Source organism: Ranitomeya imitator, chromosome 3, assembly GCF_032444005.1.
Source record: "Ranitomeya imitator isolate aRanImi1 chromosome 3, aRanImi1.pri, whole genome shotgun sequence".
Lineage (NCBI taxonomy): Eukaryota > Metazoa > Chordata > Amphibia > Anura > Dendrobatidae > Ranitomeya > Ranitomeya imitator.
Genome location: NC_091284.1, coordinates 15,956,898 through 15,976,104, shown reverse-complemented (window position 1 = coordinate 15,976,104; position 19,207 = coordinate 15,956,898). Strand labels below are relative to the sequence as shown.

Sequence of the window (19,207 nt, the reverse complement as noted above, 5' to 3'; positions counted from 1 at the left end):
TGTGTACCAACCTCTTGTGCGGCACGGTATCAAACGCTTTGGAAAAATCGAGATATACCACGTCCAATGACTCACCGTGGTCCAGCCTATAGCTTACCTCTTCATAAAAACTGATTAGATTGGTTTGACAGGAGCGATTTCTCATAAACCCATGCTGATATGGAGTTAAACAGTTATTCTCATTGAGATAATCCAGAATAACATCCCTCAGAAACCCTTCAAATATTTTACCAACAATAGAGGTTAGACTTACTGGCCTATAATTTCCAGGTTCACTTTTAGAGCCCTTTTTGAATATTGGCACCACATTTGCTATGCGCCAATCCTGCGGAACAGACCCTGTCGCTATAGAGTCACTAAAAATAAGAAATAATGGTTTATCTATTACATTACTTAGTTCTCTTAGTACTCGTGGGTGTATGCCATCCGGACCCGGAGATTTATCTATTTTAATCTTATTTAGCCGGTTTCGCACCTCTTCTTGGGTTAGATTGGTGACCCTTAATATATGGTTTTCATTGTTTCTTGGGATTTCACCTAGCATTTCATTTTCCACCGTGAATACCGTGGAGAAGAAGGTGTTTAATATGTTAGCTTTTTCCTCGTCATCTACAACCATTCTTTCCTCGCTATTTTTTAAGGGGCCTACATTTTCAGTTTTTATTCTTTTACTATTGATATAGTTGAAGAACAGTTTGGGATTAGTTTTACTCTCCTTAGCAATGTGCTTCTCTGTTTCCTTTTTGGCAGCTTTAATTAGTTTTTTAGATAAAGTATTTTTCTCCCTATAGTTTTTTAGAGCTTCAATGGTGCCATCCTGCTTTAGTAGTGCAAATGCTTTCTTTTTACTGTTAATTGCCTGTCTTACTTCTTTGTTTAGCCACATTGGGTTTTTCCTATTTCTAGTCCTTTTATTCCCACAAGGTATAAACCGCTTACACTGCCTATTTAGGATGTTCTTAAACATTTCCCATTTATTATCTGTATTCTCATTTCTGAGGATATTGTCCCAGTCTACCAGATTAAGGGCATCTCTAAGCTGGTCAAACTTTGCCTTCCTAAAGTTCAATGTTTTTGTGACTCCCTGACAAGTCCCCCTAGTGAAAGACAGGTGAAACTGTACAATATTGTGGTCGCTATTTCCTAGATGCCCGACCACCTGCAGATTTGTTATTCTGTCAGGTCTATTAGATAGTATTAGGTCTAAAAGTGCTGCTCCTCTGGTTGGATTCTGCACCAATTGTGAAAGATAATTTTTCTTGGTTATTAGCAGAAACCTGTTGCCTTTATGGGTTTCACAGGTTTCTGTTTCCCAGTTAATATCCGGGTAGTTAAAGTCCCCCATAACCAGGACCTCATTATGGGTTGCAGCTTCATCTATCTGCTTTAGAAGTAGACTTTCCATGCTTTCTGTTATATTTGGGGGTTTGTAACAGACCCCAATGAGAATTTTGTTACCATTTTTCCCTCCATGAATTTCAACCCATATGGACTCGACATCCTCATTCCCTTCGCTAATATCCTCCCTTAAAGTGGACTTTAGACAAGACTTTACATAGAGACAAACCCCTCCTCCTCTCCGATTTTTACGATCCTTTCTAAACAGACTGTAACCCTGTAAGTTGACTGCCCAGTCATAGCTTTCATCTAACCATGTCTCGGTTATTCCCACTATGTCAAAGTTACCTGTAGATATTTCTGCTTCTAGTTCTTCCATCTTGTTTGTCAGGCTTCTGGCGTTTGCGAGCATGCAGTTTAGAGGATTTTGTTTTGTTCCAATCTCCTCACTGTGGATTGTTTTAGAAATGTTCTTACCTCCCTTCAGAGTATGTTTTCCTGGGTCGTCTTTGTTCGAGTCTAATGTTTTTCTTCCCTGTGTCATTATCCTGTACCCCGAGTGTCAGTGTCATTATCCTGTACCCCGAGTGTCAGTGTCATTATCCTGTACCCCGAGTGTCAGTGTCATTATCCTGTACCCCGAGTGTCAGCGTCATTATCCTGCACCCCGAGTGTCAGCGTCATTATCCTGTACCCCCAGTGTCATTATCCTGTACCCCGAGTGTCAGCGTCATTATCCTGTACCCCCAGTGTCAGTGTCATTATCCTGTACCCCGAGTGTCAGCGTCATTATCCTGTACCCCCAGTGTCATTATCCTGTACCCCGAGTGTCAGCGTCATTATCCTGTACCCCCAGTGTCATTATCCTGTACCCCGAGTGTCAGTGTCATTATCCTGTACCCCGAGTGTCAGCGTCATTATCCTGCACCCCGAGTGTCCGTGTCATTATCCTGTACCCCGAGTGTCAGCGTCATTATCCTGTACCCCCAGTGTCATTATCCTGTACCCCGAGTGTCAGTGTCATTATCCTGTACCCCGAGTGTCAGTGTCATTATCCTGTACCCCCAGTGTCAGTGTCATTATCCTGTACCCCCAGTGTCAGTGTCATTATCCTGTACCCCCAGTGTCAGTGTCATTATCCTGTACCCCCAGTGTCAGTGTCATTATCCTGTACCCCGAGTGTCAGTGTCATTATCCTGTATCCCCAGTGTCAGTGTCATTATCCTGTACCCCCAGTGTCAGTGTCATTATCCTGTACCCCCAGTGTCAGTGTCATTATCCTGTACCCCGAGTGTCAGTGTCATTATCCTGTACCCCCAGTGTCAGTGTCATTATCCTGTACCCCCAGTGTCAGTGTCATTATCCTGTACCCCCAGTGTCAGTGTCATTATCCTGTACCCCCAGTGTCAGTGTCATTATCCTGTACTCCGAGTGTCAGTGTCATTATCCTGTACCCCCAGTGTCAGTGTCATTATCCTGTACCCCCAGTGTCAGTGTCATTATCCTGTACCCCGAGTGTCAGTGTCACTAACCTTGAATACAGCTGAACACATGATGTGGATGTGAGGGGCCGTACATATTTCTATACATCAGTAGTACCCTATTCCGCGATCTTTATGTTTTTACACGTTGATATACAGGTCACACCGTCTCTGGACTGACAGGAGCAGGTGATGGATCCTGGGACTGTCCAGAGATCACAGACACCCGGCAATCTGCGGGGTGTGTGCTGAGACTGATGGCTCGGCGGACACAGATCTGGGATTGCTCTACATCTCGGGGGCCGCTGGTGACAGCACAGACTCCATGCAGCCTAATCTTCATGAGATGGGCCGGCAATCACCCGACAGACAGGGACACTGGATGGTATTAGCTGGTTATATATCATTGTTGTGGCAGGACATCGCCCTGTGCAAACAAGACAAGTGCCGCGGGGACACGACTGGCAGCGACTGTTCTCCGCACACGGCAGTGTGATCGGCCGGTGTTCACACACAGTGAGCGACCATCATCAGGTCTGTGTGCAGCCGATCAGTGGGATTTGGGACATTTAATGGGTTCTCTGACTCAGGCTGGAGTCACACACAACATATAAAAAAAATCGGTCCGTTTTACACGGACGAGAATCGCACAAATGTTTCATGAACAGTGATCCGTGTGTCATCTGTGTGCAATGCGAGGATGTGATTTTTTTCTCCAAAAAATATCCGTGTGTTATCCGTAAGGTGAGATTTTCTCGCCGGCTTGCAAAATGGACATAGAATGGATCCATGGGCTCAAATATTCTTGAAAACATATATACAGTATATACCTATACTGTGTGTAGACATTTATTTTATCCTATTGTAAGCTGTCAGTGTGATTTTACTGTACGCCGCACTGAATTCCCGGCTTTTCTATAGGACACCGGGGCGTATTTCTCACAAGTCACACGCATGGTCCGTGTGCTGTGTGCGAGTTTTTCACCCATAGACTTGCATTGGCGATTCTCGGTCGATATACGCGTAGAGTCTCAGCATGCTGCAATTTCACTCGCATGTATAATACGGCCGAGAAAACGGATGATGGGAGCTGCCCCATAGAGTAACATTGGGCCGAGTGCTGTGAGATTTCTTTTTATCGCATAGCACTCGTCCGTATTACGGTCTAGTGTGACTCCGGCGTTAGAGAATGTGTTATTGTTAGAACAGACCTGAATCCTGGCGATGAGCATCCTGTACAATGCAATGAAAAAGGATTCATACCCCTTGAACTTTTCCAAATTTTTTTCACGTTACACCCACAAACTGAAATGTATTTATAGGGATTTTATGTGACACCAACACAAAGTAGCGAGTATTTGTGACGTGTAAAGGGAATGATACAGGGTTATCGAATTATTATTATTATAAATATAAATCTAATATTTGTGCCTCGCATTTGTATTCAGCCCCTGAGTCCGTACTTTGTAGGACCAGCTGTCAATGCAGCTACTGCTGCAGTCTTTTGGGGTCTGTCTCTCCTCCTTTCTCTGCAGTCTTTTGGGGTCTGTCTCTCCTTTCTCTGCAGTCTTTTGGGGTCTGTCTCTCCTTTCTCTGCAGTCTTTTGGGGTCTGTCTCTCCTTTCTCTGCAGTCTTTTGGGGTCTGTCTCTCCTTTCTCTGCAGTCTTTTGGGGTCTGTCTCTCCTCCTTTCTCTGCAGTCTTTTGGGGTCTGTCTCTCCTCCTTTCTCTGCAGTCTTTTGGGGTCTGTCTCTCCTTTCTCTGCAGTCTTTTGGGGTCTGTCTCTCCTCCTTTCTCTGCAGTCTTTTGGGGTCTGTCTCTCCTTTCTCTGCAGTCTTTTGGGGTCTGTCCCTCCTTTCTCTGCAGTCTTTTGGGGTCTGTCTCTCCTCCTTTCTCTGCAGTCTTTTGGGGTCTGTCTCTCCTCCTTTCTCTGCAGTCTTTTGGGGTCTGTCTCTCCTTTCTCTGCAGTCTTTTGGGGTCTGTCTCTCCTCCTTTCTCTGCAGTCTTTTGGGGTCTGTCTCTCCACCTTTCTCTGTAGTCTTTTGGGGTCTGTCTCTCCTCCTTTCTCTGCAGTCTTTTGGGGTCTGTCTCTCCTCCTTTCTCTGCAGTCTTTTGGGGTCTGTCTCTCCTCCTTTCTCTGCAGTCTTTTGGGGTCTGTCTCTCCTTTCTCTGCAGTCTTTTGGGGTCTGTCTCTCCTTCTTTCTCTGCAGTCTTTTGAGGTCTGTCTCTCCTCCTTTCTCTGCAGTCTTTTGGGGTCTGTCTCTCCTCCTTTCTCTGCAGTCTTTTGGGGTCTGTCTCTCCTCCTTTCTCTGCAGTCTTTTGGGGTCTGTCTCTCCTTTCTCTGCAGTCTTTTGGGGTCTGTCTCTCCTTCTTTCTCTGCAGTCTTTTGAGGTCTGTCTCTCCTCCTTTCTCTGCAGTCTTTTGGGGTCTGTCTCTCCTTTCTCTGCAGTCTTTTGGGGTCTGTCTCTCCTTCTTTCTCTGCAGTCTTTTGAGGTCTGTCTCTCCTCCTTTCTCTGCAGTCTTTTGAGGTCTGTCTCTCCTCCTTTCTCTGCAGTCTTTTGAGGTCTGTCTCTCCACCTTTCTCTGCAGTCTTTTGGGGTCTGTCTCTCCACCTTTCTCTGCAGTCTTTTGGGGTCTGTCTCTCCACCTTTCTCTGTAGTCTTTTGGGGTCTGTCTCTCCTCCTTTCTCTGCAGTCTTTTGGGGTCTGTCTCTCCTCCTTTCTCTGCAGTCTTTTGGGGTCTGTCTCTCCTCCTTTCTCTGCAGTCTTTTGGGGTCTGTCTCTCCTTTCTCTGCAGTCTTTTGGGGTCTGTCTCTCCTTCTTTCTCTGCAGTCTTTTGAGGTCTGTCTCTCCTCCTTTCTCTGCAGTCTTTTGGGGTCTGTCTCTCCTCCTTTCTCTGCAGTCTTTTGGGGTCTGTCTCTCCTTTCTCTGCAGTCTTTTGGGGTCTGTCCCTCCTTTCTCTGCAGTCTTTTGGGGTCTGTCTCTCCTCCTTTCTCTGCAGTCTTTTGGGGTCTGTCTCTCCTCCTTTCTCTGCAGTCTTTTGGGGTCTGTCTCTCCTTTCTCTGCAGTCTTTTGGGGTCTGTCTCTCCTCCTTTCTCTGCAGTCTTTTGAGGTCTGTCTCTCCTCCTTTCTCTGCAGTCTTTTGGGGTCTGTCTCTCCTCCTTTCTCTGCAGTCTTTTGGGGTCTGTCTCTCCACCTTTCTCTGCAGTCTTTTGGGGTCTGTCTCTCCCTCCTTTCTCTGCAGTCTTTTGTGGTCTGTCTCTCCTCCTTTCTCTGCAGTCTTTTGGGGTCTGTCTCTCCTCCTTTCTCTGCAGTCTTTTGGGGTCTGTCTCTCCTCCTTTTTCTGCAGTCTTTTGAGGTCTGTCTCTCCCTCCTTTCTCTGCAGTCTTTTGGGGTCTGTCTCTCCCTCCTTTCTCTACAGTCTTTTGGGGTCTTTCCCACATTTCTCTGCAGTCTTTTGGGGTCTGTCTCTCCTCCTTTCTCTGCAGTCTTTTGAGGTCTGTCTCTCCTCCTTTCTCTGCAGTCTTTTGTGGTCTGTCTCTCCTCCTTTCTCTGCAGTCTTGTGGGGTCTGTCTCTCCACCTTTCTCTGCAGTCTTTTGGGGTCTGTCTCTCCTCCTTTCTCTGCAGTCTTTTGGGATCTGTCTCTCCTCCTTTCTCTGCAATCTTTTGGGGTCTGTCTCTCCTCCTTTCTCTGCAGTCTTTTGGGGTCTGTCTCTCCTCCTTTCTCTGCAGTCTTTTGGGGTCTGTCTCTCCTCCTTTCTCTGCAGTCTTGTAGGGTCTGTCTCTCCTCCTTTCTCTGCAATCTTGTGGGGTCTGTCTCTCCTCCTTTCTCTGCAGTCTTTTGGGGTCTGTCTCTCTTCCTTTCTCTGCAATCTTTTGGGGTCTGTCTCTCCTCCTTTCTCTGCAGTCTTTTGGGGTCTGTCCCTCCTTTCTCTGCAGTCTTTTGTGGTCTGTCTCTCCTCCTTTCTCTGCAGTCTTTTGGGGTCTGTCTCTCCTCCTTTCTCTGCAGTCTTTTGAGGTCTGTCTCTCCTCCTTTCTCTGCAGTCTTTTGTGGTCTGTCTCTCCTCCTTTCTCTGCAGTCTTTTGGTGTCTGTCTCTCCTCCTTTCTCTGCAGTCTTGTGGGGTCTGTCTCTCCACCTTTCTCTGCAGTCTTTTGGGGTCTGTCTCTCCTCCTTTCTCTGCAGTCTTTTGGGGTCTGTCTCTCCTCCTTTCTCTGCAATCTTTTGGGGTCTGTCTCTCCTCCTTTCTCTGCAGTCTTTTGGGGTCTGTCTCTCCCTCCTTTCTCTGCAATCTTTTGGGGTCTGTCTCTCCTCCTTTCTCTGCAGTCTTTTGGGGTCTGTCCCTCCTTTCTCTGCAGTCTTTTGGGGTCTGTCTCTCCTCCTTTCTCTGCAGTCTTTTGGGGTCTGTCTCTCCTCCTTTCTCTGCAGTCTTTTGGGGTCTGTCTCTCCTCCTTTCTCTGCAGTCTTTTGGGGTCTGTCTCTCCTTTCTCTGCAGTCTTTTGGGGTCTGTCTCTCCTCCTTTCTCTGCAATCTTTTGGGGTCTGTCTCTCCTCCTTTCTCTGCAGTCTTTTGGGGTCTGTCTCTCCCTCCTTTCTCTGCAATCTTTTGGGGTCTGTCTCTCCTCCTTTCTCTGCAGTCTTTTGGGGTCTGTCCCTCCTTTCTCTGCAGTCTTTTGGGGTCTGTCTCTCCTCCTTTCTCTGCAGTCTTTTGGGGTCTGTCTCTCCTCCTTTCTCTGCAGTCTTTTGGGGTCTGTCTCTCCTTTCTCTGCAGTCTTTTGGGGTCTGTCTCTCCTTTCTCTGCAGTCTTTTGGGATCTGTCTCTCCTCCTTTCTCTGCAATCTTTTGGGGTCTGTCTCTCCTCCTTTCTCTGCAGTCTTTTGGGGTCTGTCTCTCCCTCCTTTCTCTGCAATCTTTTGGGGTCTGTCTCTCCTCCTTTCTCTGCAGTCTTTTGGGGTCTGTCCCTCCTTTCTCTGCAGTCTTTTGGGGTCTGTCTCTCCTCCTTTCTCTGCAGTCTTTTGGGGTCTGTCTCTCCTCCTTTCTCTGCAGTCTTTTGGGGTCTGTCTCTCCTCCTTTCTCTGCAGTCTTTTGGGGTCTGTCTCTCCTCCTTTCTCTGCAGTCTTTTGGGGTCTGTCTCTCCAGCTTTGCCCATCTACAGGTGACATTCTCCCCTTCTTTCCCTCTCGTTCTCGCTCAGTGACATTGGATGGAGACGTCTGTGATCAGTGATTTTCACCTCTTGTCTCAGATTCTCTGAGATTTGTCTCTGGACGGTGACTGATCACACACAGGAGTCTGCTCTGATCTACACCCTCCATTGTAGCTCTGGCAGGATATTGAGGGTCGTTGTCCTGCTGGAAGACGAATATACGCCACACTCTCACGTTTCTTGCAGCCCGTGGGTACGTTCCCATCTTCACAATTTGCTGCCGTAGAGGCCAGATGTTACAGCATAGCGGAATGGATTTCTAGAAATCCCGTGTCCACTGTGCGTCTATGTGCACCTGAAGATCGCCCGCGGACACTGACCTGCGGTGCGTCTTTCAGATCCGCAGCATGTTAATTTCTCTTACGAAGAAATTCCGGCTCATCTCCACAAGAGAAATTTCCACAATACAATGTATTTGATGTGGTAAATCCACATGGTTCAGTGAACATATGTGGACTTACCTTCGTGAATAGAACGCAGCGTTATGGAGGCAGCGAAAATACGCTGCTACTTCCTGATCTTGGACCCATAGCCTCTAACAGGTTTTCCTCCAGGGTTGCCCTGTATTTATCTCCATCCATCTTCCAATCAACTTTGAACAGCTTCCCTGCCCCTGCTGAAAAAAGCTCCCTGACAGCAGGATGCTGCCACCTCCATGTGTGACAGTGGGGATGGTGTTTTCAGGATGATGGCAGTGTTAGTTTTCCATCACACCTAGTGTTTTTGCATTTAGCCCAAAAAGTTCTCCTTTGGTCTCATCTGACCAGCACTCTTTCTTCCACATGATCACTGTGTCTCCAGCAGGGCTTTTTCAAACTACAAAAGAATTTCTTATGACGTTCAAAAATGGCTTTCTTCTTGCCACTCCACCATAAAAGCCAGTTTTGTGAAGTATATGACTATTAGTTGTCCTGTGGACAGATTCTTCCCCTGAGCTGTGGATATCTGCAGCTCCTCCAGTGACCATGGATCTCTTGGCGGCTTTTCTAATTCGTGCTCTCCTTGCTTCAGATGTCAGGTTAGGTGGATGGCCATGCCTTGGTAGGTTTGCAGTTGTGCCATACTCCTTCCATTTTTGGATGATGGATTGATGCTCTGTGAGATGTTCAGAGCTTGGGCTATTTTTTTATAACCTATCCCTGCTTTACTCTTCTCCACAACTTTATCCCTGACCTGTCTGGTGGGCTCCTTGGTTTTCATGATGCTGTTTTATCTCTAATGTTCTCACAGTAGACTGATTTTGATCTTCGTTATGGGGTCATTGGTACCAAATCAGCTCTGTCCCTATACTGTGCGGACAGAAGATAGTCCCGGCACCTACACAGCTTCCTCGCTTATTGTCTTCCTCGAGTCCCCTTCTATCTGTATGTATGAGTCGGTGTGAGGAGACATGATTGACCTGTACGTAACTCTCTGTGCTGCTCATACACGCCGCTCTGCTACGGGGTAAACAGTCCTGGTGGACACACCCAGCCGGAGGAGCCTGTTTTTCTGGAGCATCATGGAGATGAGGAATTAATTAGTAATACGCTGTTCTTCAATTACACGTAAGGTATTATCATTGCCGCTGTCATTATGTAACAAAGCCGATTGTTACAATGTTGTCATTTATAACGAGACCTCGTGGATCCTCGGGGCTGCCGAGAAGAAGGAGCGTTTATTTCCCCTCCTGCTACTTTACTAATATGATTGGGGTCTACTAATGTATTAGGCTGCCGTCACACTATCAGTATTTGGTCAGTATTTTACATCAGTATTTGTAACCAAAACCAGGAGTGGGTGATAAATGCAGAAGTGGTGCAGATGTTTCTATTATACTTTTCCTCTAATTGTTCCACTCCTGGTTTTGGCTACAAATACTGATGTAAAATACTGACCACATACTGCTAGTGTGACGGCAGCCTAAGGCCGGTTTCACACATCAGTGGCTCCGGTACGTGAGGTGACAGTTTCCTCACGTACCGGAGACACTGACACACGTAGACACATTAAAATCAATGCATCTGTGCAGATGTCATTGATTTTTTGCGGACCGTGTCTCCGTGTGCCAAACACGGAGACATGTCAGTGTTCGTGGGAGCGCACGGATTACACGGACCCATTAAAGTCAATGGGTCCGTGTAAAACACGTACCGCACACGGACGTTGTCCGTGTGCAGTCCGTGTGCCGTGCAGGAGACAGCGCTACAGTAAGCGCTGTCCCCCCCCCCTGGTGCTGAAGCCGCCATTGATATCTTCTCTGCAGCAGCGTTTGCTGTAGAGAAGATATGAATATTCCTTTTTTTTTTTTAAGTTTCTCGTGTTTAAAATAAAGCTCCATGTCCCCACCCCCCTCCCACCCCCTGTGCGCCCCCCCCCCCGCTGTTCTTAAAATACTCACCCGGCTCGCTCCCTTGCTGGCGCTGCTTCCTGTCCTGGCCGCACCTTCTACTGTATGCGGTCACGTGGGGCCGCTCATTTACAGTAATGGATATGCGGCTCCACCCCTATGGGAGGTGGAGCCGCATATTCATGACTGTAATCAGCGGCCCCACGTGACCGCATACAGTAGAAGATGCGGCCAGGACAGGAAGCAGCGCCAGCAAGGGAGCGAGCCGGGTGAGTATTTTAAGAACAGCGGGGGGGGGGGCGCACAGGGGGTGGGAGGGGGGTGGGGACATGGAGCTTTATTTTAAACACGAGAAACTTAAAAAAAAAAAAGGAATATTCATATCTTCTCTACAGCAAACGCTGCTGCAGAGAAGATATGAATGGCAGCTTCAGCACCAGATGCTGGTGTGTGTGGTACACATGTGCCGCCCGTGTGCCACACTGATGTGCCACAGAAACGCACGGGCACACGGACACGGATAATTACGGTTTCGGAATTATCTGGACGTGTGAGACTGCCCTAAGAAAAAGTTCAGCAATTGTTCCAGCACACTATTAGCCCAATTCATTTCTACATTTGCTCCTGTTTTCTCGCTAGTTTTTGTTTTTCATTTGCGCCTTATTCTGCTTCCATTTTGCACCTATTTTAAAGGCTATATTTTATGTGATTACCCGTATTTTTTTTTCTTTTATGTTCGCCATTGTCACCAGTTTGGGGTCCCCAGATATTTTCGGCTGATTAGTCAATTGCAAATTTTAAAAAGTCACAACTTTTTAGAGCAAATGTTGTTCAGTACCCTCCTGTAGTGATTTTACATTCTAATTACATTTTGGGTCAAATTTTGTGACAATATGCTAGAAAGCTGCAGCATAAAAGACATTATGCAGCAGCACAGAGGAGTGTAGCTTTGAATTCAGCTCTGGGGTGGGATAAAACACTAGAATGTTTCAGCACTACTGAGTAATGTAGCTGTGAATCCACCTTCTGGGATAAGATAAATAGCAGTGTAGCTGTGAATCCTGCGCTGGGTGTGATAAAATACTTACTATAAAGCTGCATCATGGAAGTCATTATACAGCACTACTGAGTAGTGTAGCTGTGAATCCAGCTCTGAGATGACATGAACACTGAGAACTTTTGCTATGAATCCAGCTTTGTGGTGGGATAAAACACTTACTAGAAATCTGCAGCTTGGAAGACATTATACAGTACTAATAAGTAGCTGTGATTACAGCTCCGAAATGAGATAAACACTGAGAACTGTAGCTTCGATTGTAGCTCTGTGGTGGGATAAACACTTACTAGAAAACTACAGCAGGCCTCTGTGTGCCTCTCTCTCACATTCTACTACTTCCCCTCCCTTCTCTCCATAGATTTTAATAAGCAGCTGTGATCTGTTCCCTCAGTGAGCTGGCACATGTTATGAACTTGCACCTCACCACCCTGCCTGATGTCAATATTACGTGACGTTCTGCACCCCCTGGGGACATGTAAGGTCAACTTGGTACAGTTTTACACAGCCACCCTCTTTCCAAATAGGCCCAGAGAGGCATGGGGAGTGAGGGAATGTGGCCCACGCAGTCACTGATGTGGCACCACACTCGCTCACAACCCTAAAAGGCTGAGAGGTCCCTATCACTAGCACCAGTGAAACAGAGTGCTGCCAGCCCGGTGGGACTGCCGCCAGCTCCTCGTTAGATATAAGCCCGGACCATTAACGGGATTATATCGGTACAGAAACCAGCCCCGGTAGCATGGGAAGTTAATCTGAGAAATGGATGTGTGGATTCGTGGATCGAGATAAAAGGGTAGCCATAGGTAAATTATATATTTAATTGCCTTAAAGGCACACTAGACAATACACTATATACACGATGCTTACACATATCCAATGGTCAGATATGCAAACACAGATAATGGTAGGACAAAAGATATCAGCAGATGGATCATGTCAATTACAGGTAGATATTTGACCACGTGAGTGCTGGGCAGCAGGGGCATGGGCTGCCAGCTGGATCCTAGGTCTTTCGCACTAATCGACGTGATTGCCCTTTCGAAGTGAACACATGCATAACAGGGAGGGACCACATGGCCTTACACTCGCGTTTATCCCCTTTGGGTCACTCCTCTCCTGCCGTCTGGGCTGAACCTAAATCCTCTCCCCTTGCCTCTAGCAGCTAAAAACGCCAAAACTTAAGATAGGTCATAACTCCTTAACAGACGGTCCTAGGGAGGTGGTTTCGGTGCCTTTCGAGCCTCTGCTATGTGTTGAGACTAAACACATCTTTGCAATCTGGTTCCTACTAGCCATTCTACTTATCTCCCCACCCTCTGGTGCTAGAATGGATCGAGACCCTGGAAGGCATTCGGTCCGTTCCAAAGATCTTGAAAAGGTAACCAGTGTGTGGCCAGGACGAACGATAAATCCATATTCTCCTTATGAAACCAAAGCTGTCGGAACAAAGAAGTTAGACAGCATGGTACCCACATAACAAGCCAACCTTTTGTTCTAACCTTAGTTGGCTCAAGGTGTGAGATCTGTCACTCACAGCCTTTTGAGGCTTGACCCCGAGCTGAACTATGTGTTCTCATACAGCTGCATACTGAAGGGGGTTTTATAATCCTATGTCAGATATCATACAAAAGATTGACCTAAATTTTATCTCCCATATTCTTCACAGGTGTTGTTACAATGTATGAGCAGAGTTTCAGAACAAATCTGTCTGTGGTTCTGGACACAAGGCTTTAATCAACACTGATACATTGTAGCAAACCCCAAAGTCTGCTACAGTACCCTCAAATATGACCAATAATCCCTAGCCCTTTCAGCTCTTATAATACGTATTTATTATTATGAGCAATATCACAATGGACTCCCAGTTTTAAAAGGGGCACTCTGCTGATCCGAACCCATTCGCGTGGATGCAAAGAACTGTGGTGGCCATGCAAATGAAGGGGAGAAATGGAAATAATGCTGGAAACCATCATGTGCCGGACTGAAATGTGAGCACAGCTCCTGATAATAGGAAGCATGGTCCCCCGGGGCCCCTAAATGTGTATTCTGCCTCTACAGTCATTTCGGTCACTGCGGCCATTAGTGTGAGGCCCCCACTGAACCATCACCGCCCCCATGATGGAGCCCCAGAGCCAACAGACAGGGACCTCAAGGGCATCTCTGGCCATAGATAAAAGTGGTATACTGGACCGCTGCCCCATCAGTCCCATGATCGGAGGGTCTCCAGAGGGGCTCTACCTGTAGTTATGACAGTGAAAGCTTTGGCTCCGGCCCCAGTTTCCACCTTTTAGCCCTTTGGTTGTCAGCTTAGTTACGGCTCATCGCTGCCTATGGAAAAAACGTATAATATTTTCCATTTCTCTTCTAATTTCCAGGCACGAGGGCCACGTCATCCCTCATCACCACCGTGTGCGGATCCTGGACATTACAGGGTCTATTATCTGGCAGAGTGAGGAGGATTGTGGGTACAATTATGCAAATCTGACATCAGAATTTTGTTATCCGTGTGATATAGAACACAGACACAATTTCTCAGACTGTTGGTAAATGTGGGAACATGTCCCATCTCGTTCTAAGATTAGGAGTCCGGTGGGCGGTGTCATTCACTGGCCGCCTCCTTCCCTATATGACCGTGCAAGTAGAGAAGAACCGCCCACATGACTCCTAAGACTTAAAAGAACAGGAAGTTCAATTATCAAGTTATACTAAGTCCTTTCCCAAAAACCTATATCCCAATCCGCTCAGCTCCTCTTCCTCTATAATCTTGGTAGGCTATTGTTACCAGCGGCCACCACTAGGGGGAGCTCACAATAGACTTTATGTATCAAAATCACCATAATGACACAGTATGCAGCCAGCTCCTGAGCTCCCCCTAGTGGTGGCTGCAGAAGCAACATGTTATAATGTCAGTCCGGATGAAAAATGAAACCTTTTTAAAGATATTTTAGAAACTGAATTAGCGCAGAAGGTTTTACCTAAAGACAGCATGGTGTTAAAAGGTGGGGAGTCACTTTAATGTGGGTGCATAGAGAATGCTCAGGAACTGGACTCGCTCCGTACTCGATTGGTGGTGCTGTCTGCGTCATACAGCCAGCACCTACTCCTAACAGTAATGTGTCTGGGCTTCATAGGAAATCCTAAACACTCACGGTCTGCTACAGTAGTGAAGTTGGCCTGCAGGCTGAAGACCTTATAGCGTCTAAAAAAAATTAAGTAAAAAAAAAAAAACTGCTAAGACATAACCAGCACTAAGAAGGAGACGAGCTGCATCCCTCCTTGTGATGGTGGGCCGACAGGAGCTTCAATGTAACTCACTACAGGGGCACAAAGAGGGACTATTATATAGGGGCACAAAGACATGGAGGTCCAAGGAGGCATTATTAATATGGTGGCACAATGAGACACTGATAATATATGGTGGCACACGGGAATTATAATATATGGAGGTCCAAGGAGACATTATTAATATGGCGGCACAATGGGTGAGTGATAATATATGGTGGAACACGGGAATTATAATACATGGAGGTCCAAGGAGACATTATTAATATGGCGGAACAATGAGACACTGATAATATATGGTGGAACACGGGAATTATAATACATGGAGGTACAAGGAGACATTATTAATATGGCGGCACAATGAGACACTGATAATATATGGTGGAACACGGGAATTATAATACATGGAGGTCCAAGGAGACATTATTAATATGGCGGCACAATGAGACACTGATAATATATGGTGGAACACGGGAATTATAATACGTGGAGGTACAAGGAGACATTATTAATATGGTGGCACAATGAGACACTGATAATATATGGTGGCACACGGGAATTATAATACATGGAGGTCCAAGGAGACATTATTAATATGGCGGAACAATGAGACACTGATAATATATGGTGGCACACGGGAATTATAATACATGGAGGTCCAAGGAGACATTATTAATATGGCGGCACAATGAGACACTGATAATATATGGTGGAACACGGGAATTATAATACGTGGAGGTACAAGGAGACATTATTAATATGGCGGAACAATGAGACACTGATAATATATGGTGGAACACGGGAATTATAATACATGGAGGTCCAAGGAGACATTATTAATATGGCGGAACAATGAGACACTGATAATATATGGTGGAACACGGGAATTATAATACGTGGAGGTACAAGGAGACATTATTAATATGGTGGCACAATGAGACACTGATAATATATGGTGGAACACGGGAATTATAATACGTGGAGGTACAAGGAGACATTATTAATATGGTGGCACAATGAGACACTGATAATATATGGTGGCACACGGGAATTATAATACATGGAGGTCCAAGGAGACATTATTAATATGGCGGAACAATGAGACACTGATAATATATGGTGGCACACGGGAATTATAATACATGGAGGTCCAAGGAGGCATTATTAATATGGCGGCACAATGAGACACTGATAATATATGGTGGAACACGGGAATTATAATACGTGGAGGTACAAGGAGACATTATTAATATGGCGGAACAATGAGACACTGATAATATATGGTGGAACACGGGAATTATAATACATGGAGGTACAAGGAGACATTATTAATATGGCGGAACAATGAGACACTGATAATATATGGTGGCACACGGGAATTATAATACATGGAGGTACAAGGAGACATTATTAATATGGCGGAGCAATGAGACACTGATAATATATGGTGGAACACGGGAATTATAATACATGGAGGTCCAAGGAGGCATTATTAATATGGCGGCACAATGAGACACTGATAATATATGGTGGAACACGGGAATTATAATACATGGAGGTCCAAGGAGGCATTATTAATATGGCGGCACAATGAGACACTGATAATATATGGTGGAACACGGGAATTATAATACGTGGAGGTACAAGGAGACATTATTAATATGGCGGAACAATGAGACACTGATAATATATGGTGGAACATGGGAATTATAATACATGGAGGTACAAGGAGACATTATTAATATGGCGGAACAATGAGACACTGATAATATATGGTGGCACACGGGAATTATAATACATGGAGGTACAAGGAGACATTATTAATATGGCGGCACAATGAGACACTGATAATATATGGTGGCACACGGGAATTATAATATATGGAGGTACAGGAGACATTATTAATATGGCGGAACAATGAGACACTGATAATATATGGTGGAACACGGGAATTATAATACATGGAGGTACAAGGAGGCATTATTAATATGGCGGAACAATGGGTGAGTGATAATAAATGGTGGCACACGGGAATTATAATACATGGAGGTACAAGGAGACATTATTAATATGGCGGAACAATGAGACACTGATAATATATGGTGGAACACGTGAATTATAATATATGGAGGTACAAGGAGACATTATTAATATGGCGGCACAATGAGACACTGATAATATATGGTGGAACACGGGAATTATAATACATGGAGGTACAAGGAGGCATTATTAATATGGCGGAACAATGGGTGAGTGATAATATATGGTGGCACACGGGAATTATAATACATGGAGGTACAAGGAGACATTATTAATATGGCGGCACAATGGGTGAGTGATAATATATGGTGGCACACGGGAATTATAATACATGGAGGTACAAGGAGGCATTATTAATATGGCGGAACAATGAGACACTGATAATATATGGTGGCACACGGGAATTATAATATATGGAGGTACAGGAGACATTATTAATATGGCGGAACAATGAGACACTGATAATATATGGTGGCACACGGGAATTATAATACATGGAGGTCCAAGGAGACATTATTAATATGGCGGCACAATGGGTGAGTGATAATATATGGTGGAACACGGGAATTATAATATATGGAGGTACAAGGAGACATTATTAATATGGCGGCACAATGGGTGAGTGATAATATATGGTGGCACACGGGAATTATAATACATGGAGGTACAAGGAGGCATTATTAATATGGCGGCACAATGAGACACTGATAATATATGGTGGCACACGGGAATTATAATACATGGAGGTACAAGGAGACATTATTAATATGGCGGCACAATGGGTGAGTGATAATATATGGTGGCACACGGGAATTATAATACATGGAGGTACAAGGAGACATTATTAATATGGCGGAACAATGAGACACTGATAATATATGGTGGAACACGGGAATTATAATACATGGAGGTACAAGGAGACATTATTAATATGGCGGCACAATGGGTGAGTGATAATATATGGTGGAACACGGGAATTATAATATATGGAGGTACAAGGAGACATTATTAATATGGCGGCACAATGGGTGAGTGATAATATATGGTGGCACACGGGAATTATAATACATGGAGGTACAAGGAGACATTATTAATATGGCGGCACAATGGGTGAGTGATAATATATGGTGGCACACGGGAATTATAATACATGGAGGTACAAGGAGACATTATTAATATGGCGGCACAATGGGTGAGTGATAATATATGGTGGCACACGGGAATTATAATACATGGAGGTACAAGGAGGCATTATTAATATGGCGGAGCAATGGGTGAGTGATAATAAATGGTGGCATATGGGGCATTATTAATACATGGGGCACCAAGGATTATTATTACATGATGGCATAGGGGAGAACTAATAAATCACGGTCACACACTGACGAGGACGATCAGGTCTCCGGGTCACAAAAGACAATGGCAGAACACACAGACAGTACAAACATGGTGTCTGGCATCCACAGCTGGGGACGGGGTACACGTCTCTCTGCATATGGCAGTATTGTGGGTACACACCGTCAGCCATCACTGAGGGCACAACAATGTGCCAAGATGCCGCCATATGGTGCACACAGCTGTACAAGGCTCCTACTGGACTATTAAAAGCACCGACATACCATATATATCATATATATACATGTATATGCACACAGAGGACGATTAACCCCTTCAAATCCACAATCAAAACAACATGGGAACCATAACATATGTCAGCAACAGCCAATGCCACACATGGCTGACACCAGCGAGAGTGAGCGACAACCCCTGAATATATATATATATATATATATACACGCCGGCAGGAATGACTCTTACCTGTCCGCTCTGACTCCTGCAGGAAAGTGCAGCGCTCGCACTCATCTACTGTAACCTGACAGCTCACCGGGCGAACAGGTCCTCATGACAGCTCAGGTGCGCGCTCACCTGGAACAGACCATTGTGCATAAGGGAAGGGGGGGACGATTTATGGCAACGGATTCAGGACGAGCAGAGGAATTCTGAGCGAATTCTGGAGGATTCCAAGGTGCAGGGACGGGGGTGCACAAGAGACGAGGGGGTATAAAGGGTCCGACACCCCTTGTCACAGGACACCGGGATCATCTCTACAGATAATGTCACATCCCGAGAGAGATAATGACAGTCTGCATGTAACACTGAGCACTAACCCCAGGATCCTGCACCCCCAGCGTCACCTGTACCCCCATTGTCTGTGTCATTATCCTGTACCCCAGGACACTGACACTGGGGGTACAGGATAATGACACTGACACTTGGGGTACAGGATAATGACACTGACACTCGGGGTACAGGATAATGACACTGACACTGGGGGTACAGGATAATGACGCTGACACTCGAGGTACAGGATAATGACACTGACACTGGGGGTACAGGATAATGGCACTGACACTAGGGGTACAGGATAATGACACTGACACTTGGGGTACAGGATAATGACACTGACACTCGGGGTAC

The 19,207-nt window shown here is 45.6% G+C and overlaps 1 protein-coding gene across 2 annotated transcripts in view; it reads right to left on the bottom strand.

Annotated features, from left to right (window-relative positions):
- GRAMD1C (GRAM domain containing 1C) overlaps positions 1-18,702 on the bottom strand; it is a 147,740-nt gene extending 129,038 nt beyond the window's left edge. The window contains exon 1 of one of the 2 annotated variants that reach the window (XM_069760544.1): positions 18,548-18,702. In XM_069760544.1, coding sequence (XP_069616645.1) covers positions 18,548-18,592 — 45 coding nt within the window. In that variant the 5' untranslated portion in view covers positions 18,593-18,702. The remainder of the gene's footprint in view (positions 1-18,547) is intronic. The other variant, XM_069760543.1, reaches the window with a different exon arrangement.
- Positions 18,703-19,207: the final 505 nt, after the last annotated feature.